The sequence below is a fragment of the Tinamus guttatus genome, unplaced genomic scaffold (genome assembly GCF_059628265.1).
Source record: "Tinamus guttatus ecotype Peru unplaced genomic scaffold, ASM5962826v1 Tinamus_guttatus_pri_ptg000226l, whole genome shotgun sequence".
Classification (NCBI taxonomy): domain Eukaryota; kingdom Metazoa; phylum Chordata; class Aves; order Tinamiformes; family Tinamidae; genus Tinamus; species Tinamus guttatus.
Genome location: NW_028288760.1, coordinates 4654316 through 4681943, shown reverse-complemented (window position 1 = coordinate 4681943; position 27628 = coordinate 4654316). Strand labels below are relative to the sequence as shown.

Sequence of the window (27628 nt, the reverse complement as noted above, 5' to 3'; positions counted from 1 at the left end):
TCCCGCGAAGCCTGGCGCGTCGTTCCCCGCGCGCGCCGTGTTTGGGATCTCCTCTCCGATGCCGTGCAGCTCACGGAGCTGACAGCTATGGAGCCTCGCCGGGGCCCTGTTTCGGCAGGACATGTTTGAGCAGAAACAGTTTGCAGAACTTGAGACACTTAAACTCCTGCCAAGGCAAACTCTTACCCACTTGAGTTGGTTATAAATACCCACTGGTAGTGGCTGGAAGTAGCCTACAGTGCATTTTATATTCCGAGCTGAATGTAAGTGTCTTTGTGGTTATAGAGGGTAGTAAATAATTGAGTTTGATTAGGGAGAGGGACCTCATTATCCCCCCACCTGTGCCCAGCTGGTAGGGGAGGGTCGAAATGAAGCCATTAGCTGTCTCTCTTACTGGCATCTCAGAGAGCTCAAATACATCTGTGTCTTATTTTCTTTTCTGGCACAATCAGTCGAGCAAGCTAAGCAGGCATGACCGAATTTGGCAAGTTCCAAGGACTCTGGCAAAGTTTCACAAGGAGAAGACGGAGGGCAGTCATTCTGGCTTCCAACTGCCCATTAGTCTAGCGAGTTGTGTTTTTGGAAAAGGTCTGTTGTGGAAAGGAGTGCTTTGTCCAATGTCAAGCGCCGCATTCCCAAACAATCCTCTTTGATGTCGAGTATGATTTGTCGGAGGAGTCAAACAAAGCTCTGCACTCATGTAAATGCAGACTGCGAGATGGTGAAGTACTACCTGAAAGACCAGAGCAAAAGGTGCTTAACATAAATCTGTGCTATCGTTTAGGATTTTTTCCTTGGAAATGCTATTATCGCAACTTGACATGCTAAATCAAATGGTGTTTCTAGGAGCTGTGACTCAGCTGCCAGTTGGCATGTGGATGAAGTTTGGCAATGCAGCTCCTCCGCTCAGTAGCACCTTTCTCTGCTTTATTATAACGTTTAAATTGCTTTGAATATTATGAGTGTGTTTTTTTCAAAGTAGCACCATCATGACACCTGAGAGAGTAAGCTTTGAAGCATTTTAAAAATATCAAGCTTTCATAGTACATTTACAAATTCAAAGCTTGGAAATGTGTATTTATTCAAGCTAAAGAAGCACTCCACTATAGGCCTGTCACCAGTTTATAGATAGGTGTGGGTGTCTCCTGGGGAGCAGGGCAAGGCAGGAGCCCCAGGAAGCGAGTTGGGGCAGGAGGGTGCCTGGTTGCATTTCTGATGTTAGATTGTGGTAGTGCCAGAATACAGGCGATCAAGCCAAAGACACAAAACGTTATGTGGGGATACCTTTAGATCCACCAAAACAGCTTCATTTGGACTCAGGATGAACCGTGTGGCTGGCGCAGTCGTTCTGATTCGGATCATTTTGCGTTCTGTCTAAAAAAAATTACCCAGCCGAAGTCAAATACATTGTGTCAACCGGGATTTCTAGTCCTGACTTCGACTCGGAGCTGATCAGGGAAATCGTTATTAGTCATTCTCAGGCACTTTCAACCATGCCAGCCATTTTCTGCAGAGAGCTCTAAGTGCTATAAATTCCACTTCGCTTGGGGAAAAGAGAAAAAGGAAAAAGAGTTGTGGCTTGGAAAGACGGCTTTTGGAGCAGTGTGTTTCTCGTTCCCGTGTCTCCGTGTTGTTTGCTTTCCGTGAGCTCAGCGCAGGGAAGATGCTCCAGAAACGCCGGGGCGCCCGGGCCGCGGGGCTGGCGCCCGCGCTGCAGCTCCTGCCTCTCCTGGTTGTTTGCTTTGCTTTTTCCGCTCTGAACCTTGCCACCCTGGCTCCGGCTCCGAGGCTGTAAAAGAAGATGGAAAGCCAAGTTACCTCCGAATGATCACTATCATTAACATTCACGGGTGGTTCACTTATCATTCCTGACTGCACAGACATGGCAGCCGTTATGAAACGTCCACAGGTGTAGCACGATGATACATATTACATTGTGCCACAATGGATTTATGTATTCTGTAACAAAAGAAAAGTGTAATGAAAAAATACAGAAGGTAATCCTTTATTCCTCTGCTGCACAATTTATCAGTAATGCCTGTGGATGATAAGTGCCAGGGATTTCCTTTGCTTGATTTAACCTTGTCACCCAGGTATGTTTTTGTAAAATGACAGAAAATACAAGCTAAGGAATTTCTTTGCCTTCCCATTTGTAAGCAGCAGGTCTAATTGACAAAATAGCATATGTTTGTCCCATTTCCTTGTGCGTTAACTTTAAACAAAGTATCGCATCCTAGCAGAGCACGCTAAGGCAGCCGTAATTTATAATGGTAATTAAGGCCGTGCTGGAATCGGGCTCCGCGAGGGCAGCTCCTGCGCTGTGGACACAGCTGGCAAGGCGAGCCGGGGCGCGCGTCCGCGCGGCGCCCGTGCCGAGCGCGCCGGGCACGGATGGACGGATGGACGGACGGATGGATGGATGGATGGATGGATGGATGGATGGATGGTGCTGGGGACGAGCCAGCCGGCGGGCCCGCGCGCCGCGCCGGGGACGGAGCTCTGCCTCCCGCGGCTGGCACGCCGGCCTCGTCCCGGGGTGGCGGAGGAACCTCTGGGCACTGCGCTTCGCTCCGCGCTCGGCCGGGGGCTTTGGCAAGAGCTAACGCGTCCTTCCCGGCGCGACGCGGCGCTGGGGGAGCGGGACGGCGCGAGCCCTGCCGTGAGCCCTGCCGCGTGGCCCTGCCGCATGGCCCGCTGCGGTGCAGCACGGTGCAAGCCCTGCCGTGAGCCCTGCCGCATGGCCCTGCCGCATGGCCCGCTGCAGTGCAGCGCAGCGTGAGCAATGCTGCATGGCCCTGCCGCATGGCCCGCTGCGGTGCAGCGCAGCACGAGCTCTGCTGCATGGCCCTGCCGCATGGCCCACTGCGGTGCAGCACGGTGCAAGCCCTGCCGCATGGCCTGCTGCGATGGAGCCCGGCGCAAGCCCGGCCGCGCTGGCACCGCGCCACCACAAACAGCCCCAACCTCGGAACACGCGCTGTGCTCTGCGTGTCCCTGCGCTTGCCAAGGGCTCGCTCATGGATAGCGCACTAAATATAGTAAAACACAGAGGTTTTTCTTATTTTGCTTTGATCAGTAAAATAAACTTTCAAAGATTGTTCTGGGATGAGATCCAGCTTCTGAGGCAAAGAATGGCCGTGGTTCAGCCGCGCTTTAGTAATGGAGTGTCAGGAAAGCGGCTCTGACAGTTCTCAGGCCAGCGGCTCCGGAGGAAGAACGGGCCGAGCTGCAGTGGGCTGAGACTCCAGCGGGAGCAGCAACAGCGGGTGCTTTGTAGCAGCCGGAGCGCCAAGGCTGGACGGGCAGGATTCCTTCCCTAGGGGCCCTCAAACCCCACCTCGGGCACGGCCCCGCGTGGCTGTGGGACAGCCCAGCACTGAGAGAGAAATTGGACGTTTGGGGGGGGACGGAAGATGGGGACCTGAGTCTGTTTGGGCATAGACTATTTTTTTTTCTAAGTTTTTTTCTCCTTTCTTGTTTTTCCTTCAGTATTTTAACTTATTTTCATATATTTTGGTTACCGTGCTCTTGAAAACGTCTTTCTGTCTTGCAGAACATGATGTAAGTTCCTTAAAGGCTGTTCTAAGGATGGAAATGTCACAGTTACAGAAATTTGCCCTCTCTCCTATGGAACAGGGTCATCCAGTTCTGCTCATCCAGTTTTAAAAAGCATGTGGCAAAATCAGGCAGTGGGGACAGAGATGCAAGAAGAGGTTGGAAATATTTGGGTAGGAGATGACTAAGACAGATGTAACAAGTGTTCTCAAGGACGTAAATTTGGGGCTCTTAGCCCGTTTTGTCTTGCAGGGAACAAAGGGAATGGGAAGGCCGTGCAGGGCGAGGGATGTGGATCCGGGAGGAGGAGGAGGGCTCGGCTCCCGCAGGGCACCGTGCTGGGCTGCAGCAGCGCGGGCGTCCCGCGGGAGCTGCGGATGTGCGGGGGGAACGCGGCCTCAGGGTGCCCCGTGCCCCTCGGGCGTCACGGCTGCCGCGCTCCCCTGCAGTGACACCGACGTGGCCCTGCCCTGCAGTGACCCTGCCCTGCAGTGACCCTGCCCTGCAGTGACACTGTGCTCTGCTGCTCCAGCTGCCGCCCCAGGACCCTGCGCTGCGGGCGCAGCCGCGTCCCCGCCGGGCTCCAGGGTGCCTGGCGGCTCCCGGCCGCTGCCACTGTCTGCAGTGACATCTACTGACACGAGCGCCGTCACTGCGAGCGCTGCGGCAGGATTTGCTGCTGCGTTCGTTCAGCGTCTCCGTTACGATATCATCACCTCTCCGCTTCCCCAGCGATGCTGCCCGTGCCTTCCATAACCACCTCCCGCTGTTCCCGTGCCTGCTCCAAGCAGAGCCCTTCCGTAGGAGCAGCCGGGAGAGCAGCCACAGCCATCCCGGCAAGAGCCTGTGCTGGGGCCCCAAAAGCAGCGTATTTGTATTTAAAAGAATGTTGTGCTTTAAAATTGCTGAAAGGCTGCTGCTGTTCTTCCACCGCCCCTTAATGATCTGTTGGATGTGTCATTGGAACGTCTCTGAAATGAACACCGCAAACTGTTCTTTTGTACGTGCTCTGAAGCGCTTAGCGATACTTAATAGCGAGTACTCGAGGGGTTCTGTTTGTTTCTTTAATGACAAACACAAGCTGGTCAAAAATTAAGGTGAGTTAGGGAAATCCCTCAACACCCTGACCCTCAGTGCATTATTTTGTGTTTCTGTTGCCGCTTTTCCACGGGAGCTTTCCTGGGTTTCTGTCCCTGGTCGGTGCGGTGTCTCCCGGGCGCAGGGGCAGGGTGCCTGGTGTGGCTGCTTCATAACCTCCCTCTGCATCTGTCTTGCAGAAATGCTGCTCATGGATTCTCACTTATTCAGGTGGACAGTATGAAGGTCACCATGAAGGATATCTTACAAAAGGCCTTAAAGAGAAGGAAAGGATCACAAAGAGGCTCAGGTGGGTTATTTATTGTATTTTGTAGAAGATAGAGTGTTTTTTCCATGAGCATATTTTACATCTCTTTTTAACTGTCAGGAATATTTTTCAGTATTGTGATTTTCAGCCCCACTCGGAAGCAGTTCTAGGCACAGGTTGTGTTCTAGATACCAGCAAAAACCAGACAGTGAAGGAGCTGCATAACATTTGCTGTGAAGTAATGTATTTGTTACTGCAAATATCTATTTGGGATGACAAAGCCATTTACATTCAAGTCCAGCTAGTGGTAGTTTCACATGAAGGGTGGAAGGACAAATGATACAATTTCTATGCTTTTAATTTTTGTAAAGCAATAGTGCTTAGTATGGTTTTAAATAATTTAAATTTTCCCTTTTAGAGGGAAAAATATTTGCTTCCTGCAATGCTGTTAAAATAATGCTATGATAGTAAAGCCAGATGAACATTTGAAAATGAAAGGTACAGTAAGAGAAGAAAATGTACAGTACTTTCACTCTATGTCACAGCAACACTTTTCCAACCTATAAATGTACATTCACATACATATTATATATTTTTAAAGAAAAAGTACAGGGCTGAGATATCTTTTCAGCAACAAGAAATAATTATTGTGAGAAATTGCCCTGGTCTTGTCAGGCAACCAAAGAACTTTAATATAAAGCTTTCTATACACTAGGTAAAGATAAGCATCTTGTCTTTGTAAATGAATGAAACCTCCTTATATACCCTTAGTTCTAACTATGTGAAAAGAAAATAAACCCTGTTCTGTTTAGAAGTAGTAGTTCAGTGCAGTTTTTAAACGAGTGTATAATCTGTCATGGATTTAATTAGCTATCTTCAGATGAAAGCTGAAGTTTTAATAAAAGTTAGAAGAGATAACACAGTGAAGGACACGGATGAGCTGTCTCAAGGCCATATTCCAAGGGAACGATAAGAGCTGTAAAAAATGGCAGAGGAGAGCAATTGAATGAAGCAATGAAAATCTGATTCTCGTAAAAAAAAAAAAAAAAAAGAGAGAGAGAGGGGAAAAAAAGGAAAGCAACAAAAAAGGCTGGAGCTGGTGGCGGGGCGGCCGCAGGCAGAGCGCGTTGGCCGCCGGCCAGGCGCCGCGTCCCCGCGTCCCCGCGCGGGCAGATGTGCCAGCTGCGCGCGGCCCCGCCGCCAGCTGACGGCGCCGTGTGATAACCCGCTCTCTCGATGCCCATCGCTGGCCGCGGAGATAGAATTAAATGATGATGATCTTCCCACAAGTTGGGAGAGGAAACAATGCATATAAATCTTGATTTCATCGCAGCGTGAGAAGTCTTTATCCATCATCACTCATAATGAACAAGTCGTTAGCTGCGATGAATGGTGTTCTGTTTTTTTCAAACACCTCTTTTGTTCACTTTTTGGGTGACTTTTATTTATTTCCTGGGGTCAGATTTCTCTTCCCTGAAGGGAGATGGCTGGAGGATTCGCTTACTCAGTCTTTAAACTACTTTCCTTCTCCGTGTAACAGATGTTATTCTGTGTCCTTCTGAAATTTGTTTTTGCTTTAATTTTGTTACTTTTATTCAGCAGTTTAGAAAAGGAATGGAACTGTCACTCCTTCAGCTAATGCATTAATTTCTGCTTTCTCCACACACCTGCTCAGAACCCCCTCTAATAAGTTTTCCACTAGATATATAAGCATATATGTATTTTCCTGATTTTTTTAGCTTATATAATAAATCATCTACATCTACTTTTCATAAAATATCCACGTGGCATCTCTCTTCTTTGAAATATGATCATCATCTTTGTTGTGGATATAAATCACAATATAATTAAAATCTGTTTTTTTTCATTACTTATATGTGTATTTACCTTCGAACATCTAAACAGTGTTGCTTTCAAATTTTGGTTTAAGCTTGTGTATAGATGTGTCCAGAATTAGGACCTGCAGCTGTAGGTTTTTTGCACTGGGCATCAGTGCTAGAAAAGTGATTACTGTAGGGAAGGCTTTGGGGGTTTTTCCCCCATATTCCTGAATTTTATAAACCAAATATATTTTATTTCTCAAGCAGCAAGCACTCATAGTGCATTACTGAAATCAGATGATACTGTCATATGAGTGAAACAATGTGCAAGGTTTGGTATTTATGTACATAATGTGGTACAGCATAAATTAAACTTTGTTATTCCAACTATTATTTTGCTTTCCCTATCCGAAACGAGGACTCCTCAGTCAGGAGCCCGTTTTCTGGTGTTCCCTGTCATCCCCGGAGCGGTCCGTGCTGCAGAGCGCGGCTGTTCCGCAGAGGGATGCACTTGCCTGCAGTGCCCTCTGGGTCTGGAACAGGCCGCCTGCAGCCGGAGCAGAGCGCGGTGCAGGCGCCGCCGTGGGCGCAGGACAGCGGGGCCGCCGCGCCGCCGCGGGGCCCTGCCGCCCGAGGTGCCGCGGGACGGGCTCCGGCCCTCCTCTGCACCTAACATGCCCGTTTTTCATTTTTGCGCTCAATATGCCTCTTCCTTTCATCGGGAGATGCTCACGTAAATGGAATTCAAGATCAGACTATTAACACAGTACGGTTCTGTGCTCTTGTAGAGTCATTATCAAGCAGTGGATTAAGATGTCAAAGTTCTGAATAAAAGAGGATATAATTTAAGAAAAGCATTTCTTCTCAGTCAGCATCACTTCCTTTTAAGTTAATTGCTCTAATTTGAAAAGAAAGAAAAAAACTAACCAAAAATAGACTTAACATGTTTACTTAAAGTCTTTATAATGGTTTAATAAAAGTGGAATTCCTGTGAACTTTCCTATACGTTTGTGTACTACAGACCAGTCTTCACAGGACAAATGAATTTATTATGTATACGGCCTATGTTGTTTTCCAATTCTCGTGTGAGAAATTGCTTTCTGAGCTGTTTTCATGACTGACTTACATGATGTTTTTCACATCAGTCCCGTGTTCAGGGGAGGATGCTGACCTTGGTCGGGTGTTTGGATGAGGAAGGAATTGAACTGCTGTTGCGTAGTCTGGAGTGGACACCCCAGAGACCAGTTTACTCCAATCACTTTACTCCACTGTAACCTGCAGCTTACAAGAAGGTTTTCCAATGAGCTCCTGAGCCCCAAGTTCCTGCAAATCCCTATGCCCAGGTTACCTCTGTGAATCAGGGACCTTCCGAGTTCCTTGGATTTTGACTTCTGTTTAGAAATGCCATTGCCAACCCATCTTCCGAGGCATGAGCCTAGTAATGACAGGGTTTGTTGTGACAAATGGGAGCACAGAGCCGAGTTTTTCTTAAGCTCTGTTTTAATATATGTACTGATGTTAATGCACAAGTATATACTGGGTGAACTTCTTCTATAAAAATAGGTTTATTTCAAAATCTCTTTTTTGAAAAGACTAAGGCTGGGTATGGCTTTTGACTGCAAATTAACTTCTTGTCAAAGATAATTTGTTGTATGAAGATACAGGTCAATAGGTTGCGATAGAAGTGGTTTATGATTTTACTTCGTAATAAGTAGCGTGAAATAGATGGAGGAAAATTTTTAATTATATTTAGCTTCTGTTAGGTATTAGGTTAGGTTAAATTATTGCAAAATTTGCAAATTACTTGGCGTTCTTTGCAGTTGTCCTTTCTTAGTGGTCACCCCGCTTCTGCCTTGAAGGTGTGTCTTTGGTATTGAAGCTATTGATCACTATGAATAACAATGTTTGAGTGGATCGATGGGAAGTGCAGGTGGCAGGATCCTCCCCGGCGCCGAGCCCCTCCGCGCGCGTCCCTGCGTGCCGGGCGGCGGAGGCGGCCGCGAGGAGGCCGCGGCGAGGAGGCTGCGATGGGTAAGGCCCTGCGAGGAGGCTGCGATGGGTAAGGCCCTGCGAGGAGGCCGCCACGAGGAGGCCGCCGCGGGAGCTGCTGCGCGGATGGGCGGCTTCTGCCTGTCCTCAAAGCTGGTTCTTGGGCTCTGGAACTGCCTCTCCTTCAGCTTAGGGAGGAAGCAACAGGAGCCCATGTGTAACTGCTCTGCTGGGGTGCTGGGTTTCCTTGTGCACACTCAGAAAACAGCAAATGCAATTGATGCTTTCTTATGGTAATGAGAAATGACTAAGTAGAAGACGTTATCTTCAGTTTATTTAGCCAGCTGCATGCTCAGAAGCATTTACTGCAAATGCACATTTTGCATGCGGGCTGGAAATCGAACACTTGTGATTGAGCTCCCAGAGGAGGCTGGTCTAAGCCAGAGCCCAGCCATCCCGATAGGGCCTTGGGAAACCTTTCGTGTAAGGGAGTTTTCTCGAAAACAACAGGCAGGATGGTGAGGGGAGGAGGAAGGACGGGGCCGTGCCGGGCCAGGACAGTCCGCAGCATTGGGGAGAGGAGCTGCAGGCTGCGGCGGTTCGGCAGGGAGCCGCGGGGCTCCCCGGGGCCGCGGCGCGAGGAGAGCGCTGCCCTCCCGGGCCGTCCCGGGCGTTCGTCTGCCTTCGCGTCCTGCCGGCCTGGGGGGACGGTGACTTTGTGCTTCGTGCTCGGGGTGTCACCGTAACTCCCTAGTTACACGGGTGCGGAAACAGTGTGTGCCCTGGAGCGCTCCTGCTCTCCTTCCCGACCGCGCCGTCCCCGTGCTCGGCCATCCCCTCCCTGGGATGCCGGCTGCACCGTCCTCCACAGCTTAACTGTTAAGGAAATAAGAATGCAAAAAGAATATGTACGGAGGGGCTGTTTTCAAACAAATTAAGCATTGATGTCAGTATATAAAAACTGAATGTTCTTAGAAGGAAATGAGGGATAAAACTAAACCACGTAAAATGCTGAAACATTAGAATAACCCTGCCTGTTTCTGGTCCGTGTCAGCTTCTCCTCATCTGAAATTTCATGTGAACGGAGAAGCCTTGTCTGATTAATCTTGTCTGATTTTAAGTAGAAATTCTTTGCAAGATGAACATGCTACTGATTATTATTTAATAGCTGCTTCAAACTGTAAACATCCCTAAACCAGGAATACTCAATCCTTTTAAGAACAAAATGCTGTGCAAGTTTAATTGTTATAAACAATATCTTCTGCCAACATTTCACAGACATGACCTGTATTTTCCGTAGGTTAGGGTGAAAATTATTAGCTTAGTATTCGGTTCAGTTTGGAGAAAGACTAACTCTTTTTTTCTGTAAATGAAAACAGCTGCTTTACAATAACATTCAAGTCTCCAGCAGCTGTCAAATATTTCTTTTTACATTCTTTAAAATGTGTAAAGTGACCAAAAATAGTCTAAAATAATCTTACTAATCTGTATATTATCTCACTGCCACAGGAAACTGAATAACAAGTAAAGGGAAAAAAATCAAGAAATGGGGAAAGAACATAAAAATAAAAGCCTCCCTATCATATTTTAGTCTGTACCATGGAATCAAAGGAGTTATAGTTTTAAAGGATCATTTAAAATAATCTGTTCCATCACCATCTCTTCCAAACTTAGAGCTGTGGCGAATGGTACAATCTATTAATGCATGTTCTGCAATGGTTTATTATTTTTGTATGTAGCTTTTTTCACACAAAGCTAGTAAGTTATTTTCCAGAAATTTGAGAACAGTAGTTCAAAGTAAAGAATCCTGATAAATAAATGAGGCTTATCCATAATTCAAAAAGTAACTTTAAAAAATCCAAATTTTATTTGAAAATTCATTCTATAATGTCAGTTTCAGCACAGTATTTAATGGCATATTTAATGTTCAAAATATGCTTTTGAAACTGTTTGTAAGCATTTCTTACTCAAAACTTACATGGCAGATGAGCAAAAACTGTAATACTGTTTGTATGAAAAAGCACTTATTGCCAAGGTTGTACCAGGCCCAAGGGAATCGCAAGGATGCAGTAAAACTGAGGCTTTTCATTTCAGCTCGCCCCTTGCTTGTCCCATTTCTGGAGTATTTCAGCTGTTGTGTGTGCAGAGGCTCCGCGCGTGTCCCCGGCCGCGCCGCGTCCCAGCCCTGCCGTCCCGCTCCTGCTCCTGCCGCGTGGCCCCCAAGCTCTGAGTTACTGCAGGTTAGGTCTGTCAGGAGAGAAAAGGCTGTTGCTTTTAAAAGTATCCCTGATAATCTCAAAGCAGAGTGAAGGTCTTCTCAAGTTTCCTGGTGGGTTAAACTCCTTGGCTTTCTGCGTCGCTTGCCTTTGACTTGCTGTTAGCATTAATGGAAGTGTTTCCCGTTATCTCTGCAGACGCAGGTTCTCCGCTCAGCAGTTAGCCCTGACGCCGAGCTGCAGCGCTGCCGCGGGGGCGCCCTGCAGAGTGCAGGAACTCTCCGCTTTCTGTGCATGGAGCTGGGTATTTTAGAAGGTTTAAATTAAAGGAAGGTTGGTGGGTAGATCCTTGGAATCCTACATTTATTGGTTGTCCGGCCTGGTCACAAAGCTGGGGTCTGGGTGGCCTTTCCAACGCTCTCGCTGGGCAATGCGGGGTCGGGACCTCGTGTTGGTTTCAGGCGGGCGCAGGCTCTTGGTGCGCGTGGGAGCTGCGTGGACCGGCCCCCTCCTGCGCTGACACGTGTCCGCCCGGGGGACAAAATTCGAGATTAAAATAACTTTTCTGGCTAATGCCCTTGTGCCATTGTGGATCAAACACGAGGCTGTCTCACTCCTTTCAGCTTCGTTTAGGGGTGCGCATTGCTAATGCAGAAAAAAGCCCACACAGCAAAATGAAACACTTGTGTTAACAGGCTGCTAGCGCCGGTTTGCTGGTGGCTACGTTGCATGCTTTCTTGTCTACAAGAGCAACGCACAAATGCAGTGTGCTTGTTTCTTTTTAAGGGGGTTTTGACTAAATTCTTTAATTTCACTAGCTGTCAAGGTAGTGTTAAGTAAAATGGGTTTGAACTGCTGTAGTTTTTGTGTACTGGACTAGATGTCAGAAACCTTTGCCATCACTGGAAATTCTGTCACTCTGGATTTACTATCTGTTTCCCACAGCTGAATTCTTAAGCAGTGTGATTTAACACCTTGGCTCTCCATCAGCCGGTCCTGGCATTTATTTGAATGCATTACACCACTGGTTTCCATAAACTATTTTACAATTGTTTCAAATAAATGACTGTTTATTTCTACAAAAACCATCTGTATTTCTGTGGAGAGCAGCAGATAACTGTATGTAAAATTTGGTAATGTCACAACAGTGCAAGTTAAGAAAAACAGATTGGACTGAAAAAAAAAGTCTCATGCTTGTTAAGGGTTTGTTTTCACTCTTTAAATATCATTATTTATTAAGCAATATTTGCATTTTTAATGATAAAATCTTTATTTCACTTCAGAGGTGTTGAGGGCCTTTGGGGGTTTTTAACGGATAAACAGATTTAAGATGTCCTCATAGCAGTAGGATTTGAGATATAAACATTCTGGCTTTTCAACTATTTCCTCCCAAACTGTTTACATATTTTCTGTTGTTTTATTGTCACTGCCAAGCGCACAATGAAACCCTTGTCCCTGCTGTCGTGTTCTAAGAAGAGTCCTGCGGCAGGAGGCCCGAGACCCCTCTCTGTCCCTGCTCGCTGTGGTCTCCGTGCCGCGCTGGTGCCTTTCCCCATGCCCTGGGGGCCCCGCTGGTAACCCCAGGTCTCCCTGGCGCGGATGGAGCCCCGGCTTCCCCCGTTCCCGAGGGAGCCTCCGGAGCCGCCGGTGCCCGCCGGGCTGAGCTCTGCTGGGCAGGCGCTGGCAGAGCGCGGGCTGGAAGCCCCGGCCACACGCACAGCACGACCGGGACGTTTGGCCAAGTTGTTTGAAATGGTAGAAGTGCATAAAGCCTCTTCTTTTTATGGCCTTGTAATAGTGGTAATATATTTCCAGCAAATGTTTTCTATAGAAATAATAGAAAATTGGAAAAAAAAAAAAAAAAGAAATACAAATATAGCTTAAGCTCAAAAGAAATAGCACTTTCAAAACCTATATTTTGAGCAAAAATGCAGTAAATCATATGTACTTGCAAAAGAAGAACCTTAGAATAGGCAAATACCAGGACATCCGCGTTCCGTGTTCATCAGGCGTGCTCTTTGGCCTGCTTTCCTGGCAGAACACGGCTCCGGGGCGCTGCTTGCCTGGCATCTGCTGCCTTGACTCGCAGGGGTGGCAGCCCCGGTGTCCTCCGGTTTCTGGTTTTCCATATGGTCGCCGGGAGCCGGCAGCAGTCTCGGGAGCTGTGTCCGAATGCTGAGCCGCTCGGGAGCCCGGACAGCCCCTCGCAGGGCTCTGGAAGGCGGCAGGTTTTGGCCCTGGTTTTGGAGAGAGCTCAAGGAGAGACTAGTGTATTTTGACTCTTTACTGGGCATACTGTAAAATTGTAAAATCATAAAATGTTGCGAAGAATGGAATTAAGAGATGACATATGGACAAATAGGATACGCCAAGGAAAAAAACTGGCGTGGGTTTTGCAGAGGATGTGCCTGAGAAACCTGCGAGAAGTGTTTGAAGAAGTCAGAGACCTTCTGAATAAGGATGATGTGTTTTATATAGCAGGCATCGACTCCCAAAAAGATTTGACAAAGGCTCATAAAGCAATTAAGCTGTCACAGGAGGAGAAGGAGGATCCTCACATGGATTAATAATTGATTAAAAGACAGGAAACAAAGAATGGGAATAATGGCCCTCCGTTATTAGTAACTAGGTTACTGGTGGAGTTCCCCTGGAATTGGTAGGACCTGCATTGTTCGGCTAATGGGTGGCGTGGAAAAGGAGGTGAATGCTGATGTGACAAAATGTGCTGTTGGTACAAAGGGAGGAGAAGAGCGCAAAGAAAAGCTGCCTGCGAAGCACTGCAGAAGGATCGCACGATGCTGAGTGACAGGACAATAAAACGGGAGAGGGAATTCAGTGTCAATGAGTGCAAAATAATATACATGGAGAAAAGCAACTGTAACTATGCGTATACAATGATGGGCTCTAATTACCTTCTATCAGTCAAGAAAAGGATCTTGGAGGAGCTCTGGATAGTTCTCTGAACACTTCAGCTCAGTGCTTAGCAGCAGTCAGAAAGACAAAGTGAAATGAGAAATTAAGAAAGGAACAGAGAACAAAACAGAAAGCATTATTATACTGCTGCATAAATCATGATATGCCCACGTGCCGATTGTTGCGCTTTATCTCCAAAAGGATATCATGAAACAAAAAAGATATAGAAGGGGTGAGTGTGAAAAAGGATCCAGCATGTGAAAGGCGGAGTAGGTATATTCAGAAAAGGTCTTTTCTGCTTAGCAAAAGACTTGGCTGGGGTGAAGGAGAGGTCTGTGAAGTGCATGTGCTGTGTTAGAAAGGTGATAGGGAGGGCGTTATCTCTGTTCTCCTGAAACAAGAACGCTGGGGAACCAAAGAAGCGGCAGGCAGCGATGCCGAAGCCAAAGGGGAGGCATTTTCTCACACCGGGCAGTAAATGGTGGAGCTCCGTGCCGTAGGACGTGTGGGAATCGGAGCTGCCAAAGGGTTCAGAGGAGCTTTAGGCGAACGCGGTGGCGAACGCGGAGCAGCAGCAGGGCAAGGAGCGCGGCTGGAGCGCGGGCTCTGCGGGCCGCGAGCTGGGCAGCGCGGCCGGCGCGGGGCTGGCGTGGCACAGAGACACTTCTAAACGTGGCTTTGTTTGTTCATACCGATCTTAACTTGGTTTAGGGTTGACAATTCCACGAGATGTGAACATTGATCTAAATCTTTATGTAATCCCCATTTTACACTATTAACCTGTTTGCAGATGGAAGTGGGGTTTGTTTGGTGCTTTTTGTTTAAAGCCTTTTTTTCCCGTTTGTTTATCGTGCGGATTCACCCCCTGACCAGGGTATTCTTCATCGCTATTGAAAGTTAATGGGGGAAAAATTGCATTGCAAACATTTGAACCCGCAGTAGCCATGGCTGAACTTAGTTGATCTCTGGTGATCGGTTCAATTTAGTTACGATTTTTAGCCATTAGGCTGGGGCTGAATGATGGTGATTTGGTTGAGGCCAAATGTCTGTAGAAAATTGGCTGTTTGATAAGAGCCCTGTTATCAGAGGGGGATACTTTCTCATTTACATTTAGATGAGTATTGATTATTTATTTACTCAGAGAAGTGAGATTCGTTCCCAATCTTATCTCTCTCGTCTCTGCTTGTCAGCAGAAAGAGAGATAGAGCTCCTGACATCAGCCCCAGATAACAGCACTTTGTAGTGAAGATAAAAGTTGGAATGGGCCTTTTTCTAGTCTTGACTGAAAGGATAAGTTTTAAAAATTAGAACTGATGGGCCGTGCTTTCCAAAGCACACGCTGAGGGCTCTGCCGCGCCGCGGAGCCGGGGCAGACGGCACGGCCGCGCGTCCGCGGGCGCCGCGCTCTGCCTGGCCGCGCTGTGGGGCTGCCTGGGCCGCGCTCGCAAACCTGGCGGGACGTTGGGGTTTGGGTGACTCCTGAGGCGTCCTCGCGCCGAGGGCCGTGCCGGCGCGGCAAGGCCAGCAGCTGCCGTGCGCGGGCCCTCGCTGGGCTCCGGCTCTGCCGGCCGGTGCCACCAGGCGGTCGGCCCAGTGCGGCCCCGGGGGCTGACGCGATCGCGGAGCTCTCAGGGCTCCCCATGGAAATCCCCGTTTCCGCCAGGGCCGCACGGGGCCTTGCTGACCATTGGAACGGCCCTGCTGCGGGTCGAGGGGAGCGCGGGGGCCTGCGAGCACCCCGGGGGGATCCTAAGGCTTTGGTACCTTTTCGGTCAGTCTTTTTACCTAATCTCACTGTCTCAAAAAATGAAGAGAAACTGTAGCCCTCCCTTTGCTGGAGGGACCCGTGTGTGGCCAGCTGCTGGCTCCCCTGCAGTGTGCGCTGCGTGCAGCATTAAGCACATAAAGAAATCTGCACAAATAGAAATGAATCTGCGGGGTTAGGGAAGATATAATACCTAAAAGTGCATTTAATGACATTGATGTGCCCAGCTCCACACAAGTGGTGCGAGCACCCGGGGGACGCGGGGTGAGAGTGCAGCAAGACTGCGGAAGGGGCGACCACAGGGGTCTAAGGGATGGGGTTGGAGAAAACCAATAACGCAGACTGTCAGATCAGAACCAGCAGTTCTGCAGACTTCATCCTTTCTGGGTGTAATTTTAAATCAACATTTGGATGTTGGCTGGGAAGTGCAGGGAAGTGTTTGCTGCAAACAGACAAAGCCCGCTGCTTTTTGCCCTCACTGGTTCTGTGCTGTCCTCACAGGCTTTTAGACCTACAGCAGGTTTTCAGTACGACTTGGTTTGCTTTGATACTGCTTTGTAATTCAGCACGCTCTGCTTCTACCTCACTAGCCAGGCTTGTGTTCTTTACTTCAAATTGTGGGTCCCAGTGCTAGTGGTTGGGGGAGGAGGAGGCTGGGGCTGCGCGTGCCCCCGGGGCCGTCGCAGGGAGCACGGCCGGTTCCGGAGGCTCCGAGGCAGCTCCAGGGCCCGGGCGCCGCGGCTGCAAAGAGCCGGCTCCGGAGCTGCTCTTGGAGTCGCCGGGAAGAGGGAAACTCCATTTCGCAGAGGAATAATGTCCTCGGGCAGGAGCCAGCGCGCTCCGGGCGCGCGGCGTGCTCCTCGCGTGACTTCTGGGGAATCGAAATGAGAAGCCGTAATTGAAAGTCTGCTGTAGTAAATTTAAAATTAATTGGCTAACAAATTCCATCTCTTAGGCATGCCATCTGAGGCTAAAATGCTTAATTTTTTTATGTTTTAAATATTTCATCATAGACGATCATGATTCAAAGTCAGGAAAGCATTCAGAAATATTTTAAATACTAATAAAGAAGGAATAGGTTTCATTATTCCGGTTCTAGTTATTTTGTTATGTTATGGCCTACCTACAGGTGCTTTGTATTACTTAGAACTTGTGAGGCATTGATTTGGCCTGGTCGGTCAGCGCTGCCGAAAGGGCCGAGCGCGGTGGCTGTGCCCGGCCCGGCGGGTTGTGCCGTGGCCCAGTCTAATGAAGTGCCCAAAGTGGGCATGTTTTCATGGCCCGGTGCTGCAGCGCTGCGCGCAGACACCGCTGGGTCTTGCCGTGGTTTGCTCTAGGCAATAAAACTTCTCTAGGCTTTTTCAGCTCCGTTCACAGCGCGGATGTTTGGTCAGACGCGGTGTTTTTGCCGAGGTGGGAGGGTGCTGCACGCAGAAATGCAGCAGGGCCCCCTCGTCACAGGGCACGTGGCTTCGCGGTGCCCAGCGCGGCCCCGGCAGCCGCACAGACCCCCGCGCAGCTGGACATGAAGGGGGCGTTTTGTTTCCATGCAGACCATCCTCCACCTTTTAATCATATGGTCCTTCCCTTTGAAAAAGAGCTTTAAGATGTAAACATCTACCTGCTTTGCTTCTAGAGTATAGCTAGAATGTGCTAAGCCGTCACCTTGTTAGAAAACAGATAATTTTACAAGTTACTTTATGTTTCAGGTCCTCAGTATCGGCTGGAGAAGCAGAGTGAACCTAATGTCCCCGTAGATTTAGACTGTACCTTGGAGAGCCAGAGCACTTTGGAATTCTGCCTTGTCCGAGAGAACAGTATGTTTGCCCTTTTCACTTTTGCTCTTGTAAACTGCTTAAACTCACATAAGTTATGTATTTTGGAATACAAACTGTACTGTCTGGGCAAGTAAGTTTTGACGAGACTCTTTTTCCTGAGGCACTTTTCAGTTGTGCCAAGAGAATATTCCAAAGGGAATGATTGATTTCGTACCTTTTAGTAAATAGTCTGCATCCTGTTTATCACTTCTTGATTAATCTTCTTCTGTTAAACTCTGCTCTGTAAAGTTATGACCAACTCTGGAAAACACATGAAATACAAAGCTGCTTCTCCTCAGGCACTGGTTAGTGAATGCAGTGATTGGTCTGCAGTATATTTTGCCATGTCAATATTGCTGTTAGAAGAACTGCCTTTTGGTAGCCTTTACAGAAATTAACCATGCAAATAAAAGCAGAGAAGCAGGATTGTTTTTAGAGTACAAAACTCTTCAGCTATGCTAAATTTTTTTTTTTGTTGCTTTAATGATTCTAATGTTGGATTATAATGTTGTTTCCTTATTTATTTCTGTGAAAGGAATTACCTAAAACTTGCAGAAAGGAAATTTGCAGTAGCTCCATGCTTGTCCTCCATCCCGTTTTGGTCCATCTTTCATTCTTTCCAACCGTTAGACTCTCTATATTGTTTCTTTCTCATTTTAACTTTAATTCTGCTCTCAAGTTTTGATTGTACTATTGAGGAGAACCAGGAGCATCCATGTTCTCAGTTGAGCCCACGCCCAGAGGATTTGCTGCAAAGAAAGATAGCAAGAGCCTATTTCAAAAAATATAAGTTGTTCTTTCTTTACCAAGAACAGACCCTTCCAGTTATGTTTGTATGTGTTATTTGTTATTTTATCTCAAAAGACAATGGCGCATGCCTGAGGGAGCTCCCAGTTGCAGGGACAAGTGGCAGACTTTGCGTGGTGAGGTGCAGGGAGGCTGCTGCTCTGCAGGGGAATCCATGCAGCGGCTTCTGGCTGTAGCTGTGTGTGCTCCGAGCTCTCCCGAGAGGCCGGGCTCAGGCTGCACCGCTGCTTCGACGACCAGGGTGTCGTGAATTGGTAAGGGCTCCGTCAGGAGGCGTCCCCCTCCGCGGCACCGGAGCTGCCTCCCGGGCACGGGCCGCAGAGCCGCTGCCAAGAGGCCTCCGAGGCCTCGTCTCGAGGAGCCGTGGAGCGGAGCGGGGCCGTGCGGAGCAGGGCAGGGCCGTGCGGAGCGGAGCGGGGCCATGCGGAGCGGAGCGCTTCCCCGCGCGCTTCCCCGCGCGCTTCCCCACGCGCTCCGCTCCGCGGCGCGACTCGAGCGCGGCCGGGTGCGCTGCCCTGCACAGCGGCTGCGGAGGCCGCTGCAGCCGCAGGACTCGTGCGCTGGCTGCCCCACGGGCTCGGCGGTGCTTGACGAGCATCTTTTGGGGGTGGAAAAGAATAGAAATAACCTGAAAGTCCTAACATCAAAAAGATACTGTCATTTTGTGTGTTTTTCTTATTAAAAATACTGTTAGCTTAGATATCCCAGTCATGAAAGAAGTCTGTTCTAACAGCTATTATTTTAAAATGTGCTCTTTATAGTCTCCTATTCACATTTATATGATATATGATGCCAAACAGCTGCTAGTAAAATAGCTGCCAGTTTCTTCTGGGGAAATACAAAGTTTATATTTCAAGTACTAAATGAAACAAAAAACTTTTCATTAATAGGAAATACCTATGGAGAAATCCCATATCTATCCAACACTTACTAATACTATTCAAACTAATAAACTGTTTCCAGTATTTAGAACTTTTTAACTCGCTGTAAGATTTATCTTTAAACTAAAAGCCTGCACTTTGTCATATGAAATGCTTTTATGTGAAGTAGCAAACTATTCATGGCTAATTTAGTTTTATTCTTACCATCTTACTTCTGGAAAGTTCTTTCTCATTTTATCATTAGATAGCAATTAGTATTCAAGGGAAATTGGTCTTAATATATTAAAATTGGTTTAGTGCCTTTAGACCTGTACCAAAGCCAATGTCTTATTGGAAAATGTAGTTGGGGACTCTGTGTATGCAATTAATTGAATTACAATTAAGAACTTTCATTAAGCAATATACTAGTACATAAAAGTAATAAGAGGATGTTTTTGCAATGCAGTTAACTTTATATTTTGTTGTTTTATTCAGGTTCAGGTTCTTGAATAACTGCTTCCTTGCATATCTCAAGGAAGCGTGCCATGTGTGCTCTTTCTGTATTACCTTTGATGTTGTAAATGTGTCACTTCTGCGTGTCCCCCAGTGCTCGTAGCGGCCCCCTTTGGATGAGCCTCCCCGCTGTAGCTTTGTAGCTCGTTTTCCGCCTCGGGCTCCGCACGCCTCCTGCTTCCCCATCTCCTTCAGCAGCTGCCGCTCGGAGCCGCTGCCGCCTGCACGTGGGCAGAGCCCGGGGCTGCCGCCGCGCGCACCGTGCCCAGCGCGGGGTTGCCGCGCGGCGCCGAGGACGGGCCCTGCAGCCCCGAGGACGGGCCCTGCAGCCCCGCATGGTGAGGACGGGCCCTGCAGCCCTGCATGGCCAGGACGGGCCGCGCAGCCCTGCATGGCCAGGACGGGCCGCGCAGCCCCGGCGCAGGCAGCCCCGCGCGGCGAGGACGGTGCCGTCCTGCCCTGGCTCGCACCCCTGGCCCGGGTTGGCTGTTCCTGGGCTCGCGGCCGCGCGGCGCCGCCTCTCAGTGCCAGGCTGTTTCCCCTCCTCGCGTGCTCGTGCTGCACGGGCAGCTTGAACAAAGAGGTGAAGCGCAGGGGGGAGCAGAGCGGCCCGCGCGGACGCCGGATCCGCACCTCCGCCAGCCGCCCGTTGCAGGAGCCGGTTTCCGGGCCGGAGCGTGTCCTGGCGGCGCCGGCTCGGCCGTGTGCGGAGCTGGATGGGCTCTTGGCCTGAATAATAGACCCTGAGCAGCCACTTTACTTGATTGTCTTCCCAAGCAGAAGCTTTTTCATTCAAAAGGCACATTGTGATCTCCATTACAAATACCTGACAGGCCAGTAAATATTTGACAGGTTTATTCACAGCTGCTTGCATGTGGAAAATATTTTTATGATTTTTCCTCCAATCCCTGTGCGGAGATGGCTCTCTGCTCCGCTGCCGAATTCCTTCACTCTCGCAGACGTTTGCGCGGAGCTGCGGGGTAAGAGCAATATGCCAAGCTCCGCAGGCAGGTTTTTCCCTGCAGGGCATTTCTCTGTTGTTGCCGATATTGCTGCTATTATCCCGGGCCCCCGCAGGGTCCCCGTGTCTTGCCATCTTCAGACAGATGATGTGTTTTGATGGCGGCGTTCCTGGCTGCTCTCCCAAGAGCAGCAACTGCAGAACTCCTGTAAACCTGAACCCATTCACAAAGCTTCATAAAACAAGATCAGCGGCGGTGGGGTGATGTACAGCGGCTCCGAGCTGCTTCCAGCGCGCAAGGCCTCGGTTCCGCCTGCTTCCACTGCAGTAGATGATACTTGCACCGTTTAAACACTGACAAGGGTCTGCATTTTAAGTGACAGTGACATGTTTTCCCCTGGCCATGGTCCGTCCGGCTGCCGAGTTTCTTCGTGGTGCTCTGGGTGCGGGGACGCGAGGTGGAGGCGGCCGGCGCAGGGAGAGCACGCGGGCCGCGGGGCCGGGCCTGGCTCCGGGGCAGGCAGCGGCTGGAGCGCTGGGCCGCCCGCGGGGACCGGGGCCAGCCCGTGTCCCCATGGAGCATTGGGGGATGTTTTCCAGAGCCGGGGGCCAGGTTACGGCCCTGCTGCTCTGGGTTTCTGTGCGCTCCCCATGAGCGCGCGGAGCCGCGGCGAGCGGGAGCGGGATCGGGATCCGCGATGGGGATTCTGCGTCTCCCGCGGCCGTCCCGGCGCCGAGCGCCGTCTCTTTCCCGCTAGCTCCTGTCCGTGGGAGGCGATGCCCTGCGCCTGCTCCCGGGGCCGCCCAGGCCTCGCGGTCCCGGTCGCCTCCGGGCCGCCACGTTCCCCGCACCGCTAAGTGCACCCAAAGTTTGACAGATCTCCGCGTCCCTCTGAAGCAGTGCCGAGTGTTTGACATGATACATTATGATAATCCATAGTATAGAGACATTAACACAGGGGTCTTTGACAAAATACATTGTAATGTCTCGGAAGGAGCCATTACAATTTATCTTGTCATTCTGGAGCATAGAGTGGCTGCAACGTTAAGATGGCTCTGCATAAATTCAGGTGGAGGCTCTTTCATTTGATTTTGGGGGATTTTTTTTTCCTAGTGAAAAGGCACAGTGCAATTTGTCACTTAACCCTTCCCTGTCCCTGCTTCCCAAAAGGAGTGTTTCCATCTTTCCATGGGGAAGCTGTGCGGGCGGCTGGACAGTGCATCCATGTTCCCTCCGGATGCGTTGGGAAGATGGTGTGTGTAGTGCCTAGGAAATGCAGCTCTCCGTGTGCTCTGAGCCAGGGCTTCTCATTTAGCAGCAAACACCAACCCCACTTCTAAGACAGACGTGAATGATCTTTATCGCAAGTGAGGGAGCGTGTTCCTGAAGGAGCAAATAGAAAAGGGAATACTCCCGGGAAACAGGAAAAATGCTCAGTGCTTGGGGAGTTTCTTCCTCTCCAGAGCTTATCCCGCTCACGGCTGGCAGCGGGATGCGGCACGGAGAATCCAGATCCCTGGGAAGAGGAAGGGGCTTCTGGTCCCCCGAGGCGGGCGGATTCCCAACCCTGGGAGCTGCCGCCCTTCCCAGCAAGCAGCCCCGTGCGGGCAGGATCCGCGGAGGGAGCTCGTCACCGCGGGCCCCAAGTGGGAGCTGGATTTACAGCACCGGGGACTGAAAGGTCAGAGCGGGAACCATTAGAGTGTTGAGGCAGCTCCAGCTACATAAGTCTTGAATAAAATTAATACCAAAAAATTGACAAGCTCTTAGCCAGCTGTGCTATGACTTTAAGACCCCTACTAAAATTCTACCATCTTGTCTGCCCATGATTAAAATTGCAGCAAAATATAAAGTTTTCATTAATCTCCTGCAGCAAATTTAGGACTCTGCACTGGCAGTTGATTCAGCTTTTAGGACCACATTAGCAGGGGTATTAAACAAAATGTGTCATTCTTCAATATCTTCTGTAAGAAGCTAGATCAGTTTTTAGCCGTATTTATACCACTTTCTCTAACAGCATCCGAATGATCATTGAGAGCTGAGATGCTTTATTAGCAGCTGGCATAGAAATTACTCTGTGCAAAATTATATATTGCATTGTAGTAATGTTTAAATTGGTGTTAATCCAACGTCATAAAATGTAAAAATCTTTAAAGTGTGTTATATTTTTTCAGTAATTGGCATTTTGGCTTAATGAGATATTACCTTTTATAAAGCTAGCACCTGCAGTAGTATGGAGAATACCAATCAGTAAATAAAGTGTGTTCTTTGCCACCGGCCTGACATAACAAGGAGAAAGGGGCTGCGGATGCTCAGTGAGATGATGGTGCTGGGTTAAATCCGCCGCAGGGACACGTGCTGCATCCCGGGAGGCCGGGCGCATCCCCCGGGGAACGTGCTGCATCCCGGGGATGCCGGGCGCATCCCCAGGGCACGTGCTGCATCCTGGGGGCATTCCCAGCGGGACTGGCTGCAGGGCAGGGGGCCAGCAGGAGCCCTCCCTGGTGGCCCTGGGGCGCCCCCGGGACGTTGCCTGGTTCTGCATGCGGGATGCAAGTTTATATTGAAAGGCCTGGTGAAGACCTAATTGTTGGGGGATTGGAAGGAACATGAGAATTTCACTCTCCAGACACATGGACTCGGAATGTTTTGTTCCTTCTCAAGCAAATTAGCAAGCAATCCTCATGGTTTATGTCTAAAATCTTCCTGCAAGCTGCAGTTGCAAGCACCATAACCCTAGTCATATCCTAGCTTAATTGTGTGCCGTATTTGAAACCCGTTGTTAATTATTGTGTGGTTGTTTTGCAGGTTCAAGAGGAGAAGAGATCTCGGAGGAGGACCCTCAAATCGATATTGCCACGGTCCAGGATATGCTCAGTAGCCACCATTACAAGTCCTTCAAAGTCAGCATGATCCATAGGTTTCGATTCACCACTGATGTTCAGTTAGGTAAATCAATCGGTGCTGTAACGCGGAGGAGACGGCGGCGGTTCAGCCCTTGGGTGTCCCCTGCAGCCAGCTGTCTGTCACAGGCATTTTTAAAGCAGTCCTTGTCTTGTTGGTCTGTTTACAGTGGAGCACCTCCCCGAGAGGGGCTGCCGGCGTCTCCGCAGGTGAACAGATTGTGTTCAGCTGAAAACCCTGGAGTGTTTTTATTATCCCCAGCCAGCTAGCATGGGTTTCTTCTGCAAGGAGGCCATTACTTAATGACCCCATCTTCCTATTTTATTTTAAACCGGGCTTCCTAATGGAAAGCTGCTTGCCAACTGTTTTGTTATTTCGAAATGAGGCTGTGCGTAGTTAGGATGAGGTTTCTTCTCTTCTGAGGCTGAAAGATTGTCATGACCAAGTGGGATTTTGAGATGGAATAAAAGATAGCTAGTGTTCTCTAAAGGTTTTATATTGTCCCTATTAGCTTTGTGAATGCTTTTGAAAACCCGAAGGCCAAAGGATGACAGAATCTTGAATTATAAAAGCCCCATTACTGTTTTAAAATGATTGAATGGCTTTTTATCTTTGTGTTAAAATTGTGAAAATTTGATTAATGATGCATTGGTAAGTGACCTGTGACATTCCTGCAAATACCTTCCATAAAGAAATGACACAGCAGTAGCATAGTAAGAACTGAAATGTTTACAAAATATGTTTATTCTGTAGAATTCTTTAGAAATGTTAAATTCTAGCACTTTGTGTATTATTGTCACCTCACTCTTTTCCTTATTCCACCTTTACGGACGTGTGTGTCTGTAAAGTTCGTACACGGGAGACTTTTGTTTATTTTGAGCTGTCTAGTTAGGGAAGGATTTATATGTCGGTGTTGAAGCAGGACAGCGTTGGGCATGTTTTCTGCTTTTGAGCAAACTATCTGAGTGTGATAGTTTGCTTCCAGTGACGTTTGACTCACTGTATCTGGAAGCTGTCAGAAATGAGAGCTTGAAAAGGTCATGACAGATCGCTAAAGATAAATGGTTAAGGGAGAAGAGCTGTTAAACGAAACAAATGGCCTAACTTGTTTAGTAGTGAAGAGCTGACCCTGTCCACTAGTGTAAGGACCATAAAATCTCACTTTTATTACACCCTACAAAATGGTGTGTTTTTGATGGCAGTGCAGTGACAATGTGATTTTTATATTCTAATTGTTTTTTTACAAAGCAGAGCCCCCCGGCGAGGTACCAAGGTCTGGGCGAAGGGGCAGCGTCCAGGGCGGCGGGGCTGCGTTCCGGTGGTTTCCCGGCGGGTTTTTGCTGCCGGAGGAGCTGCTGGCGCCGGGGAGCTGCAGGGATGGATGCTCTGCTCTGCTCAGTGTGCTGAGAGCGCCGCGGGCTGGGACGGCGCCTGCGCGTGCAGGAGGGACCTCGGGCCTCTCCGCCCGGGCACGGCCCTGCTGGACGGCAAAGGGAGTTGGGCAGGTAACGGGGGGACGAGCGAGCGCCCGGCGAGTGCTGGGGCTCCCTGCAGCCGCAGCGTTAGCCAGAGCCCCGCGGGGCTGCGGTTTGGGTTTAGCTCCTGTCGCACTGCAACGCACACGCGCTGCTGTTGTGGTATTTCCACCCGCGTTCAGGCATGTTCTGGAGGAAGAAGACACATTTGCGTATGCACCACGTTATCAAAATTAAAGGAAGCTTGTAGCCTGGAAAACTGCTGCCAGACAGTATTTTGGCAAAGGAGAAGGGGGGGCAGTTGCAGAAGCAACAAAGGAAGCAAGAACAGAGCAGTGTTACTGGTCTGCAATAGCAGTGACATTTCTTTTGATAAAATGAATGAATTAAGAATAGTAGAGGAAGCATTTTCACTTGATATTTTTTAGAATGACTAATTTGTACTATGATAGAGAGTGTATAAAAGCCACATGGAATATACAGTTCTGATTCTAGGTTTAAACACATACTGATTGTGAGAACAATAACACAAAAAAGACAACATTCTTTGTCAGCGTGCTCTTTGGTTGTGTGTGAGCTAAAGCTAGTGATGTCGAGATAAAGAAATAATGGATGAAGTATACAGCAACAATTTGCAGATAAAAATAATAGAAGTTAAAGTGTATTTTACATGATAAAAAAAGATGAAAGAGGAGGAAGTCTGTTACATCTGAGATGGTTACAAAATCCATGCTTGGTGAAGTAGCCTCTGCTGAAAAGATTGATGCAATGGGGAGTGACCTTGGCTTGGAGCAGGAGCTGGTGATGTATGTATGAGCATCTCTCTGCTAAATGGACCCAGATTTGTAGCACTAATATACATGGAAGCCCAGAACCAAACTCAGGATGGCAATAAATCAACAGCCACTTTGGGTGTCATTTCTGGTTTATATTCCACTATTGTTCTATCACTTTAATTCATGTCACTATCATCTGTTCATCTGGAACAGTTTTATATAATTTTCCAGTGGAGTTACCTGACAAATCCTATCAAATTAACAAGGTACATTAACAATATTGATTGACTGTGAATTCTGAACTTGTAGGGCCATACAGTGAACATTTTAGAAGGATATGTCCAGCGGTGGATTTTTTTTAAGGAACGGATAGGGGAAAGGATTATTTACACACAGGGGATTCGCACATTTATTTTTAGAACTTGCCTTGACTTTTTCCAGTAAGAAAATACGAACTTGTATCAGTGACTTGCTGTATTTTTCTTAACCTGCAGAAAATGCCATTTTGAATAATTAACTATTACAGTGAAATAACAAAGCCCGTTTAAAATAATCTGTTGAAAATTAAATTACAGAACAAAACGGACTCCAGATACCCCATCAGCCTGCTCAAATTGCCTAGTTTGAGTAGTCCTCCTATTAATTGGACTCTTGATACAAGGTTTAATTGAAATGTGATATTTCTGATGTGACGTATGTTTAATGACAAAGTGCGTTGTTGGATTAATGGAGGAGGAGGAGGGGAATTTCTCTGGCCCCTGTTGCACCAGCCAGGGCTGGGCTGGAGGTCGCGTGGCTGCGCGCGGGGCTGCGCTCGGCGCGGTGTCACCTGCGCATGGCCCCTTGTGCTGCTCAGGGCACAGCTCTTACAAGGCTGTTCTCAGCACCCGTAAGCTTTCCTGTGCTTTGGACGAGGCAAGGATAACGTATTCCCAAGTGTCGTAGCCAAAAGCCTCAAGAGGGATAAGGTTACCTCAGAGATGCAGGAGTTACATGGTGTTTAAATACTTTCTGCCTCTATTGCTTCCTTTTTTTTTCCCACTTTGTCATGAGTTTCACCTGTAACTCATGACTTATAAGTGTAATTACCTTTAAGGCTCCACACATCTCGGTATAAAAGCACAACGAGAAGTTTGTTCAGCCGCGTCAACAGATGCTCACAACGGTGCCCTGTTCCGAGCGCGGCGGGACCGGCCTCGCTTCGCGCTGCCCTCGCGGAGACGCCCGTGAATCCCCCGCGTGTCCCAGGCAGAGTCCCGTTAACAGCCAACTTTCCGCCTGCTTCCAGAGTCCCGGATCAGCGGGAAGGCCGTTCCCTCGCAAGAGCAGGAAGGGCGTTCGGAGCGGGGCCGCAGCGAGCTGAGGGTTTGCGGCTGTCCCCGCTGCGCGGCCCCGCGGAGCCCCAGGCGCGCGGGCAGTGTCGGACGCGGCCGGCAGCCCGTGCCGGGCCGCGCGGAGCCGCCTCCGTAGGGCTCCTCGGAGCGGCGGCGGCGCAGGAACGCCGCGGGCCCCGGGCCGGCCCGGCTCAGCAATGGCTGCTCAACGCGGGGCGTTAACGCGGTGCTGCAGGTGCCCGGGGTCTGCGTGTGGAGCGCGTGGAGCGCGTGTGCTGCGCGCAGACGGGGAGTGACGACTGTGGTACTGCCCCTTGTGTAATAGTGACGACCGAGAAAGTAGCAGTATCTTCATATACATCCTGCAGGTCATTTAGCTGGTGCTGCAAGAACTGCTCTGTGTGTGCGGGGCAGAGTATTTTTGTGATATTTCTTTTTTGCTGGTATCCCTTTTTCCCCAGTAATGTAGGAGAATAAAATGTAGATCACCACTGCAGTTTAATAATCATTTTCTTTTGCTTTCAAAAGCCTGTGTTCTTTCAATAAAAACCCCAAAGGGCAATATACTTTCATCCCA

The 27628-nt window shown here is 48.9% G+C and overlaps 1 protein-coding gene across 2 annotated transcripts in view; it reads left to right on the top strand.

Annotated features, from left to right (window-relative positions):
- The window catches only part of MAPKAP1 (MAPK associated protein 1), a 67482-nt gene that overhangs the window by 31735 nt on the left and 8119 nt on the right, over positions 1-27628 (top strand). Inside the window, exons 6-8 of one of the 2 annotated variants that reach the window (XM_088525412.1) lie at positions 4833-4942; positions 17313-17420; positions 23371-23511. In XM_088525412.1, coding sequence (XP_088381538.1) covers positions 4833-4942; positions 17313-17420; positions 23371-23511 — 359 coding nt within the window. The remainder of the gene's footprint in view (positions 1-4832; positions 4943-17312; positions 17421-23370; positions 23512-27628) is intronic. The other variant, XM_088525413.1, reaches the window with a different exon arrangement.